This window comes from Macrotis lagotis, chromosome 1 (genome assembly GCF_037893015.1).
Source record: "Macrotis lagotis isolate mMagLag1 chromosome 1, bilby.v1.9.chrom.fasta, whole genome shotgun sequence".
NCBI classification, from domain to species: Eukaryota; Metazoa; Chordata; class Mammalia; order Peramelemorphia; family Peramelidae; genus Macrotis; species Macrotis lagotis.
This window is the reverse complement of record NC_133658.1, coordinates 93,958,227-93,974,697: the sequence shown is the minus strand read 5'-3', so window position 1 is coordinate 93,974,697 and position 16,471 is coordinate 93,958,227. Positions and strand designations below refer to the sequence as shown.

Genomic DNA, 16,471 nt, shown 5'->3' with positions numbered 1-16,471 from the left:
GATAGCTTCCCCACGCTCCAGAAACAGTGAGCTAATTTTTCTTAGAGTAGTTATACATCCTGCATAGTGTTTGGGAATGTTCTTTTATATTATTGTTTTCCTTTTGAATACAAAAGTACTCACAAACAACTTACAAAGCAATGATTATGCTTTATAAAATGGTTTTTACACTTTTAAAATCAGGGATTGCCTACTTTTTTCTTTTCTCCTTTATCTCTCTCCCTCTAATTTTTTTTATCTCTTTCTCTTCCTTTCCTTCTTCATCTTTCTCTCTCTTTTTCATCACTTCTAATTTAACTTTTGTCTTTGCATCTCAGCACCTAAAGTGAGGCTTAGCCCCTAATAAGCATTTAATAAATGTTTACTCAGTCACTTTTTTTTCTTGCCCCACCTATTTCCTTCTTCACTCCCTCTGGGTGCCATTTTCTCTATCTCTTCTTCCCACTTCCAGATTTTTTTCCCCTGTTTCCCAGAGTTTCTCTAAATGTACTCATGTTTTCCTTTGGCCAAATATAAATGGCTCATTCCACTAACCTAACAAGTGACCCAGGATTACAATGACTGTCGGAGGTGTCCATAGTGACAGAATTGATGGAGCGGTAGAATGATTTTTCATAAGCCACTAGGGATCAACCAAGCATTACAAAAACAAACTTGTTTTTGCCAACTTAGGTGAGCAAATATAGGACTATATTTAACCATCCATCCATTTGAGTATGTTTCTTCTAAAGATGAGCCATTTTGGAGATTTTATAGCTTTCTTCACTAGGAGATTCCAAAGTCAGGTTGCTTGCTGGTGTTGGCTGATTAATCACTGTCCTGGGACACCTTGAAGGGCCCTTGATGGAGGGCTGGTGTTCCTCAGCTGCTTAGAGGTCCATCGAAGCCAGATGACTTTGCCAGCTCCCTCAGAATAGTGAGGATCTGGGCAAAGGAAGGCTTCTCCCTCTAGCAACCACCAAACATAGTAACAGACATCTCGGCCAGACATATTGCTCCAGACTGGAAGAGGAGTGGTTTGGGTCCCCACAGGGATGATGACGAGGTGGTGACACTCGATGCTGTCTCTTAAATAACAGGTCCGTTATGAGAGACATCTTGTTCATTCTCCCTGTTGAAGCCTGGGATTCGTTCTCCCACACAATGACTTCTGTTTGAGAACCAAAAATTAGCTATAACTTATATAAAAATGTATCATGGTTTATCTTTTGTAAACAATAAGCTAGCTACTCAGATATTTATAAATGATCCCAAATAGATCTACCCTTTAGGAGGTACCACCAACTCTTCCATTTTTGCCACCAACTCCTCCATTCCTTCAATATCAAGGGTGCAGCTCATAAAGGCTCCTGGCTTCTTGTCTTTCCCCTTCCTGCTCCCACCTTGTAACCATTACTATTTTATGGATGATGTTTTAAATTTTCATCTTAATTGATCCCTTTTTATTGGCACAGTTCCTTTTCTGTTTTTAAAATAAATTTTCCTGATGCTTTTTTTCATGTTGCATTCATTTATGGATACAACTCTATACCCCTATTGCCATATTCATTAATTCCTCACCAAAAAAGGGAAGCTAAAGTAGTAACTAGTGTTTAGCATAACAATGAAATCGAGATAATGGATTTTTTCCCCCCTTTGAGTGAGAGCTCCACACCCTGGCCTCTGCCAACCCAACCCCACACATTTCAACATGGGTGATGAATCATGGTTTTCATAAAGAAGGGAATGATCTATATAGAATTCTAAAACATTAAAAAAGTGAGATATCTGAGGTATATACAGAATTAATATACTGATGTAAGACTAAGAACTATTCCCCAATAGATAATAGATGAATTCCTACACAGACCCTGCAAATTGACAGTGAAAAAATCCTTGAGCCATCAGTGTTTGGGGAAAGATGGGAACATGAGCACACTGATGGTTGAATTGGGCATTGGCCCAACAGTTCTGGATTTTTGTTTGAAATCTTGGAAGGGGGAAAAATACTATAAGGATTGACTTGGCAGTTCCATTTCTGTACATATACCTTCAAAAGCCCAAAGACAGAAACAAAAGCCCAATATGTGTGTGTGTGTGTGTGTGTGTGTGTGTGTGTGTGTGTGTGTGTATACATATCAGAATTACCATGACAGTACTTTTGGAGAGCTTAAAGGAAAAAAAAAACAGAAGTTGGGTGCTTATCTATTGAAGAACTAAAAAGATGGTTCTATACAAATACAAAGGAATGCTCATATCAGGAAAAATATGATCATGAAGGATTCTGTGGAATATAGAAAGATCTATATAAACTGATATAGACAATCTAATAAAGTTAGGTATCTAAAAAGAAGCTTAATTGTGAGCCAGTGAAAAGCCAATGAGGGTCCTGAGAATAGATCACAGAAATATTTCCCTCCTCTTTGCAGAGAGGCGCTAGAGGATTGTATACATTGTCAGATTCAGTCACTGTGTAGGGTGGATTTTTTTTTTTTGCTAAATTCTTTTTCTGTTTAAAAGGAGGGTCCACTTTGGAGGAGGAAGGGGAGGTAGTGGATGATATTTCCAGAAATGGTTTAAAGCATTAGTTTGAGAAAACTGCTAAAACACCTTAGAAATCACCTTGTCCAACCCTGTTACAATACAGTTGAAGAAACTGAGACCCAGAGAAGTTAAGGGACTTAACCCATGCTCCCCACCCCTCCAAAAGTTGTAAGCAATAAAACTAGCTTCAGGTTTCCTTGATCCCCTCTAGTGTTCTTTCTACTGTTTGTTGACCTAATAGTGGTTATTTGCAATAAGTCAGATAATATGCTCAGTTCTAGGGATAAAAAGGCAAAAATGCATGGGTCCCAGTTAATCAATCAAATATTTATTGAGAACCTACTCCTTGCTTTCAAAGAGTTTACATCATGAAGGAAGTGTGGAAAGGAGTCAGAACATACATACCAGATAAAACAAGTAAGAAAGTAAAGGACTATTTGAAACAAGAGAAAATGCAGCTACTGTGGAGTTCAGGGAGGGTTTCATGGAGAAGCTGGCATCTGAACAGAGCCTTGGAGGAAGATAAGGAATCTTAATCCATGCTTATTAGATGGATGACTGACAGTAAATTCTTTGCCTAGAGGATGGATAGGGACAGGACCTGTGGCTTCTTTGGCATGAACTCCCAGGTGAGGAAATGCCCTCTACCAATGCAGATCAGCTCTTTCTCTATAGGTTTCAGTCTTAGAGAGATACCCAGGAAACTTACAGTAAGTGACTTGTCCAGGGCTACCCAGCCCATAGGTATCAGAGAGGATGCTTGGACCAGATGCTTTCTGACTGACCCTTTATCCATCATACCTTACTGTCCCAGAGGGGCATAGGACATGGCTGATAGGAAATCATAGGGGTTAAGAGATATAATACCGAGTTTGGGGAATACCTAATTATTCTAGGTTTACTGAATCATGGAAGTGTCTTGCAGAGTGTCTTAATTAAGCCCCAGGTTGAGAAATTTGTGTTTTTTTTCCGTGAATCTGTTGGAAGCCACTGAATTTTTTTAAATTTTCAAAAAAAAAATTATTTTTCCAGTTACATGCAAAAAATAGTTTTCCATAATTATTTTTGTAAGATTTTGAGTTTCACATTTTTCTCTTTCCCCCTGACAGAAAGTTCTAGATTTAGCACTGAAGGGAATGACTGCAACTTCTGAGTTCTCAAACTTATATCAAGTGGTGGGAAGGGAAACCCGAATGAAATAAGTAGAAAAAGGAGTGAATGGGCTCCTCTTTCTTCTCCTCTCTTCTCTTTTTCTTTTCTTTATTATTTTTTTCCTCTCCTTCCCTTATTGATTCTCTCTAGAACCTAGAACATTTCTTGTGTAAAAAGAGAAGCTAAAAAAGATGTGAAAGCAAATAATAAAATATACTATTTCTCTGGCATTTCCTAAAATACCAGAGAACATCTGGTATTTTAGCAGTGAAAGAAAAGAGAGAGAGAGAACCTGAGGAGAAGGCAACATCAAAAGAGGAATAGTTTTAAGCATGGGCAAGACTTAAATAGCTTTGAAAGTGGCACCAAAGGAGCCATTGGGAAGGGGGGAGATTAAAGATGAGGGTGAGGGTGAGAATACTCAGCAACATAAGATCCCAGAGGAGACAGAATGGGGGTGATGAGGAGAAGGGGCTCTTCTTTGAAACTGGAGCAAAAGAGGAGAGCACTTGTACTCAAAAATGTACAGAGAGGCTATCTGCTCATTCCATGTGGACTACTTATTCCTATAGCACAGGGTATTTCTCACCTTAATTTTGGTACTATATTTGACTCAAAGGTCAAATAATAAAATGATTGTCCTATAAAATGATTGTCCTATAACTTCTATTTCTCAGCCCAATTACTAGAACAGTAGGTTTATAAACATTGTCAATATTTATTTGCTTTTCATTAATTTCTCAGTCTCTTGCAACTAACTTCCAACATAATCAGATTTATAAAACTTCCTTTTCCAAATTTGCCAAAAATTATGTAGCTACTAAAGCCAATGACTCTTTCTCAGGCTTTCTTTTTTGACTTAAAATTTTAGTCGCAGTTATGTTTATTAAATAACTTTTATTATGCTTGAAGCATAGGAAGAATAAGAAAATAACATAAATCAGATGTCACTGTGTCTTTCTTTATAATTCTGTAACAAGTGACCTCTGGTTCATTGCCCTTATCTCTGTCTTGTTAAGGAGAGTTAAGGAGAGAAACTTTAAGTGATTTGTGAAAGTGGTGGCCCGAGATCAGGAGAAATAGGGTTTGTTACTTATTGGCCCGAAATTGAGCAAAACTGTTCTAACCAAGTCTAGTCCAATGAACTTCTAGACCTGCCAGCCTGTTTAGACTAACAGAATGATTTATTTTCCTAAAGTATTGAGACTTTGACTTTTAAAAGGTACATTTTACTTTCATAAGAGACTGTTGATACCAAGAAAGATGTTTAAATTTTTTATTGAAAAAAACTGTAGATTGCTTCTACCTAATAGAATGTGATATGAAATGATCATTGCTGTGATGAAGTAATTACCTTTTTTTGGAGTTAGGAAAGGCACCCAGGGGATAGAAATCAATTTAGGATGAAAGATTCTATGGCTACTGCATTCTCCAAAACCTACAAGCTTCTTTTCTGCAAGGAGACTAAAGGAGCAGTCTGCAGGTGGCTGTTTTCTTTGAGGAGTTATTTTGAGGATAGGTGAAAGTGAGGTAGTGAGTATCTTAAAAAAAAACAACAGGTTTTTCACAGCAGGATCTCATGTTTTTTCTCTATTTCTTTGGTTTAGGTTTTTCATTTGTTACAATCCTACTCAGACTCCAAACACAGAGCAAATTCAAACTTTCAGCAGGAGTTGACTGACATCACTGTTTGTATCCAAGCCAAACTTTGGTTGGCCAAAAGGTATGTGAAACCCCTGCCTGCCCCAGGAGTTATCAGCGTTAGATATACATTGGAGGATTCCAGTGTTGTAGCAGGGAGGGATTTTAAAACCATTGGTGGAAGTTTTACAGTTTCAGGCTTAACCTGTTATTAAATGAGATATTATTCATTAGGGACTTAGTACCTAGTAGGGGCTTAATAAATATTTGGTTCCTTTTCCAACTTCCTCTCCTTTTAAAACTTGGGGTTGTAGATAATTAAAAAACTATTACCTTGAACTGTTGGGTGATGAGAGAGAAGTATAATCCAGATTTCTTTACATCATTCAGTCAGCAAACATCTATTACAATGGTTCCTCTCTGCCTAGACTGTGTAAGGTCAATTAATTTGGTCAGTCAATTAATCAACAAAGATTTGTTAAGCCTTTACTGTTTGACTGGCCCTGCCCTAGAAGTTGAAAAACATTTGATCACTTCTCGACCTTTTGGCAAAGATCAAGTGTAGAAATGGAGAAAATAGAGAGAAATGAAACAGTCCCAGCCCTCAAGGAGTTTCTACTTCATTGGATAGGAAAACAGTATGTGCATATATAGGGATGTGCAAGATCAATATAAGATAGTTGGTAAGAGAGCAGCTAGGGGGTTTGGGATGGGATAAAAAGAAGAGGTGTTCTTTTGTCCTAGTATTTTTTGTGTGTAAAACAAGGGAATAGGACTAGAAGATTTCTTTGCTCTAAGATGCTCTGCTCCTAAGTGGTCCCTTATCTTGGGGGACTTATTGTCCACATAGGAAGATGAGTATGATGAACTTCCACAGAACAGTGAAAACCTGTATGTAATATAAAGCTGGAAGAGGAAAGGGGAGAAGTCACTAAAAGCCAAAACTTTCAAGGGGGTCTTGGAAAAGAAAATTTGAAATATTAGTTTGGGCTAGATGGAGAAAAAGGAAGACATCCCATAGAAAAGGGACAGGCTGTATTGGTGTGATATTGCCAAGGCAACTGCAAGTGGAGACTCAAAATTCAACAAATCTAGGGGTGAATAAAAAGTAAATGTTTGACCAAATATAGCCTTCAAATGATGTTATAAATATCTAAATGGCCCCTGACAGAAAAAAGATTCCTTACCCCTGCCATAGAAGGAGGAATAAATGAATCCTGCATTGCATCTCCTCTTCTCTCTTCTCTTTTCCCTTTCTTTATGATTCTTTCCTTTCCTTCTCCCTTTGTTGATTGTCTTTAGAACCTAGAACATTTCTTGTGTTTAAGAGAAGCAAAAAAGATGTAAAAGCATATGATAAGCAAAAAATAAAATTATTTTGATGCAGTAGAATCTCACTATAAGGTTCATGTTGCAAAGCATAGACTCCAGATATTGGTAGTGGAAGATAATCTAGTCCTTAACCTTTTATTTTATGAGTTGGAGAAACTGAAGAGCAAAGAGAAGTGACTTGCTGAGATTACAACCAGGGTCTATATAGATATTTACATAATATACATGCATATTGCCTGTTGATCATGATGAGGCCCACAGCTTCATTACTAGAATGTTCAAAGAATTTTACTTTGCAGATTGTGCTTTTTCATCTTTTAACAGCACTAAGGACAAGAAGAGGGAGAACTTACAATTGATATGAACTGTGAGATGGATCCCGAAAAGGACAGAGAGGTTCATGAAGGGTTCAGAGTAAAACATTGGTAGAAAGGTTGAAAAAAAAAAGGGGGCTCCAGGCCTCAGGCTTCTTCTGGCTGAATTTCTAGGTTGCTTCTCCTTGGTTCCTTTAACTATTCCTGAATTCAACTACTTCCATAATAAACTTAAGTTTAAATTATCAATTGTTAACAGAACTTTAGTTTTATAGGCAAACCCAACTAGCACAATTTAGTAAAATTCCATGCCCTGGACTGTGGTTAAATGATCGTTCCTCTCCATGTGATTGTTCGATGCAGTTGCTGGATCACCCAAATCTGATTGAGTGAAGTCAAGCTGTTTGCCCAGGGTCACACAGCAAGTCTTCATTAAATGCAGATTTCAAGAAAGCAAATTGGAATTTCTTAGGTCATGAAACCACATGCCTATACACTTATTCTTCAAATATATCTGTGATAAAAATGTATTTTTCACAAATTATTAAACAGCAATTAGAACATGGTCAGATATTAAAGCTTAACATCTCTGATGCCATGAGGGATGGGGATGCCCCCAACCATCTCTTGTGGTCATATTGTGGTTTTTTAATATCCCTTTCTCTTTTCTTAAAGTGGTATATTACACCAGAATTTCCAGAAGAAGATGTGATAACATCATTCAGGCATCTCTGTCTGCTTTGTTATTGGTAAAGCAGGTAAAAGCAAAGTCCTTATGCAGGTCCTGATAGTCACCTGAGACTTTGCTCAACTGCTACAATCATAGTGGTTTTAAGCTGAATCTAACCACAAATTCTTCATCATTTTTTCCTCTTGATTCTCATGTAAGTTCTGAACCTGCTCCTCAGCTCCCATTCTAGGAAGACATTTGGGAATCTCCTCAGGTGCCATTGCCTCAAGTCTAAACTACCTCTACTCTCTGGCTGGTGAATTAATTCCAATTCCTTTTATTTTTTTATATATTCTGATTATATTTATATATATATGTATATATATATATATATATTCTGATTCTCTGTCTCTATCTTTTTATCTATCTGTCTCTTTGTCTTTCTCTGCCTCTGTCTCCCTCTCTGCCTCTTTGTCTCTGACTCTCTCCCTTTCTCTCTGCCTCTTTGCCTCTCTCTTTGTGTCTGTTCCTTTGTCTCTGTCCCCCTGTCTATCTCTCTCTTTGTCTCTCTCTCTCTCTCTGTGTTTCTTTCTCTTTGTCTCTGACTCTTTATCTTTGTCTCTCTCTGTATGTTTCTTTTTCTCTGTCTCTTCATCTTTGTCTCTCTGTATGCTTCTTTGTCTCTCTCTTTTTGTCTCTCTCTGTCTCTTTATCTCTCTCTCCTTTCTCAAGTATTCATTTTTTTCCACTTAATTTGTGTTGGGTTTTTTTTTAATTGAAACAAAGGCATGAGGCAATCTAGATTTCCTTTCTGGCCTCCCCTATCACAAGGAACAAAAACTGCTGACAGATTCTAGTGTTACTGTTGCTCCATGTTTCCCAGGTTGTTTGTAAATTGTCTTCAGATTTCTTAATCCCAACTTTCACTGTATTCCTACCACTATTAATCAGATGTGCTTATGGAATGTAAATTTATTTTAATATCAGCCTAGGTAGGATATAATTAGCTTCACATACTTCAGTATATTCCAAAGCCACATACCTGCTTTTCTGTACTCATGGCTCTCTTCTATTGATGTGAAGAACCTTACCGTGTCTATATAAGAAATTCTTGGATTGAGTTTAAGTGATAAAACCAAAGCCTCCTGTTACTCCTCACACTCAAAGATGAGGTTGCTATTGGTATGACTCCTTCTCTACCATCTCCCCTCCCCAAAATGATGCTGGGAAGCCTGCCCTGTGGTCTCCTTTTCCACATGAAAATCTCACCCTCCTCCAAAGCCACAATCTGGGCTGACAGTCCCTCACCAGCATGCATTTCCTGTCACAGACTCTAAAGTTTGGGATAAATGAAATTCAACTGTAGAAGAGATTTTTTTTTTAATGAATAGGGGCCTTATAATTTATACTTGAAAGAAAATGTGAAGTGGTATAAATATGCTCATTTTAAACTGCTCAAAGTTTTCCTATATATTCTGAATATAGGTTTTGGAACATCATTAATGCAAAAATGCTAGTTTAAATTTTAACACAGCACGTTTTTCTTCCATAACTTATTTGATCATTAGCACTAGTCTGAGTTTATTTGGTCCATCAGTTTATTTAAAGGAAGACTAAAAGAAAAGAGTAGTAGGTAGGAAAGGGAAGAGAAATTTCTTTCACTTCTGAAGAAGTTTAAAAAAATCCAAAAGTTATTGGCATATAAATTCATTTCTGAAATGTTGAACCTAAATATAAGGACACAAAAAATTAAGACTTTTGTCTTTTGTTTGTGTTTTGACTTTGCAAGATTAATAGGTATTTATACATGGTGATTAAGCAATAGTCATAGAGTTATAGGGGAATTTTTGATGATGAATGACCAGCTGGCAAAATGCACTGAGTAAATGGTTGTGCTGTTGAGCTTCCAGGCTGCTTTCCATTCCAAGATGTCCAAGTGCCTTATGAAAATCAGCTCGTTAATCCTTCAGGCCCCTTCTTTTCTCTCTCTCTCTCTCTCTCTCTCTCTCTCTCTCTCTCTCTCTCTCTCTCTCTCTCTCTCTCTCTCTCTCTCTTTCACCCTTTCCCCCCTCCCCTGTACGAAGGAAGAAGCAGCAGGTATTTTACAATTGGGAAAAATGGAACAGTAGGAGAAGCAAAACAAGGTGATCTAACCATCCTGAACCAAATGAGAATGAAAGTCCGAGCTTCAGCCCCCTAAAGAACCCTCCTTTGGGTTCCAGGCTTCAAGTGAAGCCATTGTTCCCTTCTGCAACCCTAAATTCAGGTTGTAATGTCCTTGGCCAGGGAGCAGGATGCCTTTAGAACTATCAAGCAGGGTCAAAAGGTGACAAAGCCCATTTTCTACATTTGACTCTTGGAATTGCTTTGATAGTGGGTTTGTTTTTTCAGATATTATTTTAACTATCCTGGTTCTCCTAAAATTTGTTTGTCTTTGGGGTTGCAATAAAAAAAAAATGGTTTTTTTTGCAGTTTCTTCAAAAAAAAAAGCCTTACCAGAATAAAAGGACTCCTAGATGTCCACCCAGACTATATATTGATATTCTAATAATTTATTAAAGTAAAAAACATTCTTAGGAAGCATTTAAGCCAAACCTCTGGGAGGGAATGGGGGAATTCAGAATAATAGAACCACAAAGATCCCCTCTATCCATGGAACTGAACAGGAACCCCCACTGCCCACAAGGGTCATCTAGCCACTTCATGAAGACCCTCAGGGAGGCATTATAATTTTAAATTAATTAGAAGTTTTTCCTCATATCATGCACCAATTTGTATCTTTGCAACAAAGTTCCTTCCATTGCTGCACTTTTGCCCTTGGGGTCAAGGAAGACAAATTTGATAACTCCTCTTCCACCTGATAAGGGTTGACAGCTAGCAATGACAGCTACCATATGGCGCTGCTTTGTGACAGTTGCAATGCTAAGTGCTAAGGATACCCAAAAAAACAAAACCCCAAAATAGCCCCTGCCCTCAAGAAGCTTGCCCTCTAACGGGAGGGACACCATGCATACAACTGTGTTTACATGTTAGAGACCAGATAATATCAACCTTGATATTTACCCAAGAAATTAGGGGAAAGCTCAGAGGAGGGCTTCTTGCAGAAGAAGAGATGTTAGCTGAGCCTTGAAGCAAGCCAGGGTAGCCAGGAGGTGAAGAGGAAGAGTATTCCAGGCATGTGAGACAGCCAGGGAAAACGTTTGGAGTTAGGAAATGGACCAGCAAAGGAGGCCAGAGTCACAGGATTGCAGCGTGCACGGTGAGGAGTGAGATGTAAGAAATCTGCAGAGGGAGAAAAAAAGCAAGATTATGAAGGGTTTAAAAGACAAGTAGCATTTTCTATTTGATCCTGGAGGTGATAGGAAGCTGTTGGAATTCGTTGAGAGCAAGAGTTACCTATAACCTTTTATATTTAAGTTGAATATACATTTAGAGTTTATTATGATATAGCATATAAAAATGCAATTTTTGCCAGACTTTTCTGGTTTTCCCAACATTCTAGATAAATCAGAAGTCCTTGCTCTAGTCACTTGTATCATTATATTTATCTAAAATGAAACTGTTAAGTTACTTCTGAATGTTGTTTATCTAGTCTGATACATTGACTTTTCTGTTTTCTAACAATTATTAAATAGTTGTGATGATTAATGATTTATAATATAGATTAAACTCTTACAAATAAAACTATAACCTCAACCCCCCACCCCTTCATTCATATTTTTTTTTTCATTATTTCCCTTAGGATCATTGGCGTTTTGCTCTTCTAAAATCTAGATGAATTTTGATATTGTTTTGTTTGGTTCTATAAAGTAACCCCATAGTGATTTGAATGCTTTAACACTAAATCTTTATGTTGATTTAAGAGGCATTGCCATTTTTATTTTTATGCTTTGGCACAATCCAACTGGGAACAATGACTCTCCAGTTATTAAATCTTTTATTTCTTAATTGTATTCAATTAAGTCTTGAATATGTCTCAGGAAGGATGATTCCTATTTTATGCATTTTGTAGTTATTTTGAATAAGCAACTTTTTCCATCTCTTTCTATTTGATTTTGTAAGTAAGAAATTGGGAGAATTTAGAAAATCTAATGCTTTTTCAGGATTTTTTTTTATAACTTTCTACCTCATTGGGTACTATTACTATTTTAACAAATTTTTTTTGATTGGGTCCCTGGACTTTTCTAAGGTAACTGTTATATCATCTGTAAATAGGGATCGTTTTTGCCTATCTCCTTTAAAAATGGTTATTTTTTTTTGCTTTTTTTGAACATTTGCAGTATCTATATTGTTTAGAACTCTGTCAAATAATGGTAATAAAAGCAAAAATCTTTGCTCATTGGAAAGACTTTTAATGTTTCTGCATTATAAATAATGCTGAATTTATTTTAGATACTATGTGGTATGATAAAGGTTTGTTAATTTCTGTGCTTTCTTATGTTTTTAACACAAATAAGTTCTGTGTTTTATTGGAGGGTTTTCCTTAACCTATTTATCTACCTTCCATCTATATAAATTTTACATAAAGTGAGGGCATTCAAATAAAGTTATGATTAGGGAATATGCAGTGTCTTTTAAGTAATATGCTACAATGAAACTTCTTACTGTTTCATATTTATCTGAAAGATTTTAGAAAACTTAAGATTCTGCTCTTTCTGTTGCTAAAACAAACATTTGATTTGGGAGAACAAAATAGCATACTATTGGGTCTTTTCAATTTATCTCTCAATTTATACATGGAAATTATTCAAAATTCCTTGAAAGATAAGATAGAAATAACTGTCTTCTTATCTTAAACCTCAGAGGAGCCATAAAACAGAAGATATGTTCATTAAATGAATTCATTACTGAAATAGAGATTTAGTGTAGACTCAAAGCTAAAGAAGAATTCTTTATATGTGATGGGGTCTTCAAGGTGCACTTGATTGTGGATAAAGTTGTATTGGTTGTATCAAACCCCAGAAGATGTCTATAATCACTAAAATGATATTTGTAATTACTGTATACATAGGAAAGTCCAAGTGAATAAAGAATGTCTATTGTTTAGTTTATAACATGAATTTGCGTGGACAATTCATATACTTTGTCCTTATGGGTAAATATGTACCTATGGTGTGTATGAAAAGTGAATTGTACCCAGAGTTAAATAGGATCCAGGCAGGCTGAAGTGTCTTCAGAAAAGTCTTAATTGTATTCAATTAAATCTTGAGTATGGCTTGGGAAGGATGATTCCTAAGACAATAGTTTATGCATTTTGTAGTTATTTTTGAATAAGTAACTTTTCCCATCTTTTTCTAATTGTTTTTGTAAATAATATATATAAAAGTCTAATTGCAAAGACCCTTTAATGATCTCAAGGTTCCCATGAAAGCAGAAAATAATATTTTTAACATCAGCATCATTTAAGTATGTGTCTTAAAAATACAAAAACAAACTTACAGATATGTTTATATCTGTAAAAATTACATATATATTCTTACAGAAGTGTACTTCTTTGAGATATATAGCAAAATAATGAAATTAAGTGAAAGCCATAGAATACAAAAATTTACAAAGAATTAAAAATTAATATCTTGCAGAGGGAATTGGAGAGATATATTGTGTATGTTATCAGGATGTAATAAATAATCATTAAGGAACTCTAAAGAAGAACAGAAATAAAAGATGTCATCAAAGAATTGTATGATGAGAAGATAACATCAGCTGGTCATGTTAGAGATATTAACTGGGGTTAGAGATATTAGGTAGACACCCAGAACATATCACTAGTACTCTAGTGATATCAAGAAAAAAACAACATCTAGTTTATTGAGTGGTAAATTTATGCGAGTATATGAGCAAGATAGGAAGTCATGGATATGCCACCATTGGAAGGAATTTCCAAACACTGAGATCACAAGTCCATTTGAATATTTTAGAATTGGTATAATCATGTTATTTTTAAATTATCTTCTATTATATTTATAATTTTTTTCTATTCCTGGTATAAATTCAACCTAATCATAGTGAATATTTTTGTATATATTGCTGCACTGTCTTTACTATATTATATTCAGTTTACATCAACATTCCTTTTTTTACTTTTTTCCTGGTTTGGGTATCAGTACCATATCCACCTTATAAAAGGAATTTGGTGCTGTCAAGTTCTATTTTTTTAAAAGCAATTATCTAATAGAAGGATTATATATTCTTTAAATGCTTAATGGAATTCAATGGTAAATCTAACTGGGCCCAGAACTTTTTAGGGGGAGTTTATTTATGACTTGATTGTCATTGTTCATTGATTTCAATTGTGCCTGTCTGTAACCCCATTTGGGGTTTTCTTGGCAAAGATATTGTAATCCTTTAACATTTTCTTCTCCAACTCATTTTGCAGAAGAGGATACTGATGCAAATAGGGTTAAAGATTTGCCCAAGGTCATGTGGCTTGTGAATGTCTAAGGCCATATTTCAACTTAGGTCTTCCTCCAGACTGAACACTTTGCTTCATTTAGGTGCCCTGTGACTTATTTAGTTTCTTTATTTTTTCTTTTTTTGAGATCAAGTCATTTAGAATCTCTCTCATGTTTGATTAATATAGATATTTTTCAGTTTTGTAAGTTATCCGGCCATTTTGTTCAGAGTTTTAGGTTAATGGACATATAATTGAGGTTTAACTGTTTCTGGCAGTTTCTTTTATATCCTTCATTTGTTGTGAACCCTCTCTTTACCTCCATTTTCATCTTAAATTTTGGCATTCTATTTAGTGTTCTCTTTCTCACTCTCTCCCACTCTCAGAAATAGGAACACACTTTAGCTAATGTTCATCTGTCTTATTGGTGTTTTTAAAAAAAATCACCAACTCTTTAGGGATATTTATCAACATAAAAGCCTTTTTATTTTTATTTTTTGCAGGGTTAGAAAGTTGAAAAAGCTTTGCTAGTCAATTTACTTATGAAAGATCAGGAATATCATAGAGAGCAGTGCTCTGGGTTGAGTTTTGTTCCTGACTTAGAATCATATAACATAGCAGTTGTAAAGCATGTTTATCCCAGAAATGGAGCTGGGAGTCAGACTCACATAACCTTTTGGGATTTCTATGGCAGAGTTCCTTAAAATGAGCTGAGGCCAAAGGATCTCTAGTTAGGAGATATAGGGTGCCACATAAACTTTCTAACTGAAAGCTAGAGTAAGGTATCTGATACTCTCCTCCCAATGACCAGAAAATACAGATTAAAAAAATAAATAAAATTAGGCCTGAAGGCAATAACTAGCTGGAATTGCCCCAAATCTTTGTTTTGGAGAGTTTGTCACATAAGATAAAGGTTACCTTCTGAGAAAGTGAGTCCCTTCTTGTCATGATTGTTTAAAGAGACAGACCACCCTTGGGGGGGTGGGGAGCCAAGAAAAGTGTTTTCCCTTCAATCTACCCTAGGTTAATTCCTGGATATCTTAGGTTTCTGCCTTTAAAAGAAACTTTTAAAGTAATAATAACAACAAAACTTCATCATATTTTTGGAGACACTGTGTATATTCTTTAGGTTGGCTGTTTTCTTACATTATTTCTTGTATTATAGTGTTCAGATTTTTGACATTTCTTTTTCCTCTAGGAGACCAATAATCCTTAAGTTTTCTCTCAGTACTCTTTTTCTTTGAATATTATTACTTTTTGTTTTACTTTTTCCGTATTACTCTTTGTATTTGTTTTCCTCATCAGTTGTTCTTTCTTTTACATGGTGAAGTTTTCCAAGGTCTCTTTTTTTAATTCTGCCTATTATTTTTGCTGTGAAGGCTATAAATTCTGTTTTCTTGATTCTTAATTCTCTTAAGAGCAAATCAAAAATTCACCCTGTTGTGTTTCCATGCTCTTTTGAATTTACAGGATCCTCTGTGTTATCAAATTGGTTAATTTTCCTTCGTCTTACAATATTTATTCATAGATTTGTGGACTCATTTAGAGACTCTGAAGGCAATATTCCCTATTATTATTTTCCATGATGGTCTATGTGCTTATGCTCAGGATTTTTAAGTGAATTTCTTCCTCCTGAGATTTTTGATAATGTCATGCCTCCTCTCTTATATACCCCCACCTCTCACTTTCTTTCCCTTTGATTACAGGTTTTTCTAGGGTCTGGACTTCAGAGCTCTCTCACCTAGATGTTGTCTCCCCTTACACCTTTCAGAGACCTTAGTCTCTGCCCCAAATGACTTGTGGGGAGTCAGAAGTAACCTCACCTGAGGCTAGCCCCCAGCCTGCAGACCCCACTCACATTGGCTCCCTGTCCTTGTTCCCTCTGTTCCTCAGTTCTCTGACCAAGCTCTGTTAAATGGTAGCCCAGCTGGTTTCTGGCTTTCCACACTGAAGGCAGGAGGGACAGAATTGAGTCCATGGAGTGACTTGGGCAGTGGTAGCTGGTAGTGGACGAGGTGCCAAGGGAGAACATTGGAACTTAGAGAGCTTTTGCTGTCATTATTTCATCACATCATTACCTCATTAGAATTTTTTGGTATCTTGAACTGGAGAAATGGCTTTATTTCTTGTGCATAATTCCCATTTTGGAAAGGTTTGAGAAATCATGAGGATGTGAGAAAATGTTTAGTCACCTGAACCAGAAGCTAGAAGGGGAGAGAGACTCCACCACCTTACAGGGGCACCAGATATTCCCTACATGTATAGTCTACCTAGTTTCTCAGTTTCCCTGCATGAGTCTCTCCTCATTTATGTCCTGAACACACATATTTCTTTGTATTTTAAAAAAAATACAGAGAGAAATACAAATGTGTGTGTATTTCTAATGGTAGTAATTGGGGAGGGGGTGCCTTAGATTAATGGGAGAAATGTTTTAATTCCATTTTTCTT

At 36.2% G+C, this 16,471-nt stretch overlaps 1 protein-coding gene and 1 long non-coding RNA gene across 3 annotated transcripts in view; one reads left to right on the top strand and one right to left on the bottom strand.

Annotated features, from left to right (window-relative positions):
- The window catches only part of THADA (THADA armadillo repeat containing), a 433,450-nt gene that overhangs the window by 288,958 nt on the left and 128,021 nt on the right, over window positions 1–16,471 (top strand). For both annotated transcript variants that reach the window (XM_074204775.1, XM_074204781.1), the window contains exon 30: window positions 5,283–5,398. In XM_074204775.1, the coding sequence (XP_074060876.1) occupies window positions 5,283–5,398 (116 nt within the window). The remainder of the gene's footprint in view (window positions 1–5,282; window positions 5,399–16,471) is intronic.
- Window positions 448–16,032, bottom strand: LOC141501105 (uncharacterized). Its single transcript, XR_012472139.1, has 4 exons — window positions 15,882–16,032; window positions 10,696–10,914; window positions 6,504–6,632; window positions 448–1,150 (listed from the first exon to the last, which is right to left on the bottom strand). It is a non-coding gene; the product is annotated as an uncharacterized LOC141501105 (long non-coding RNA).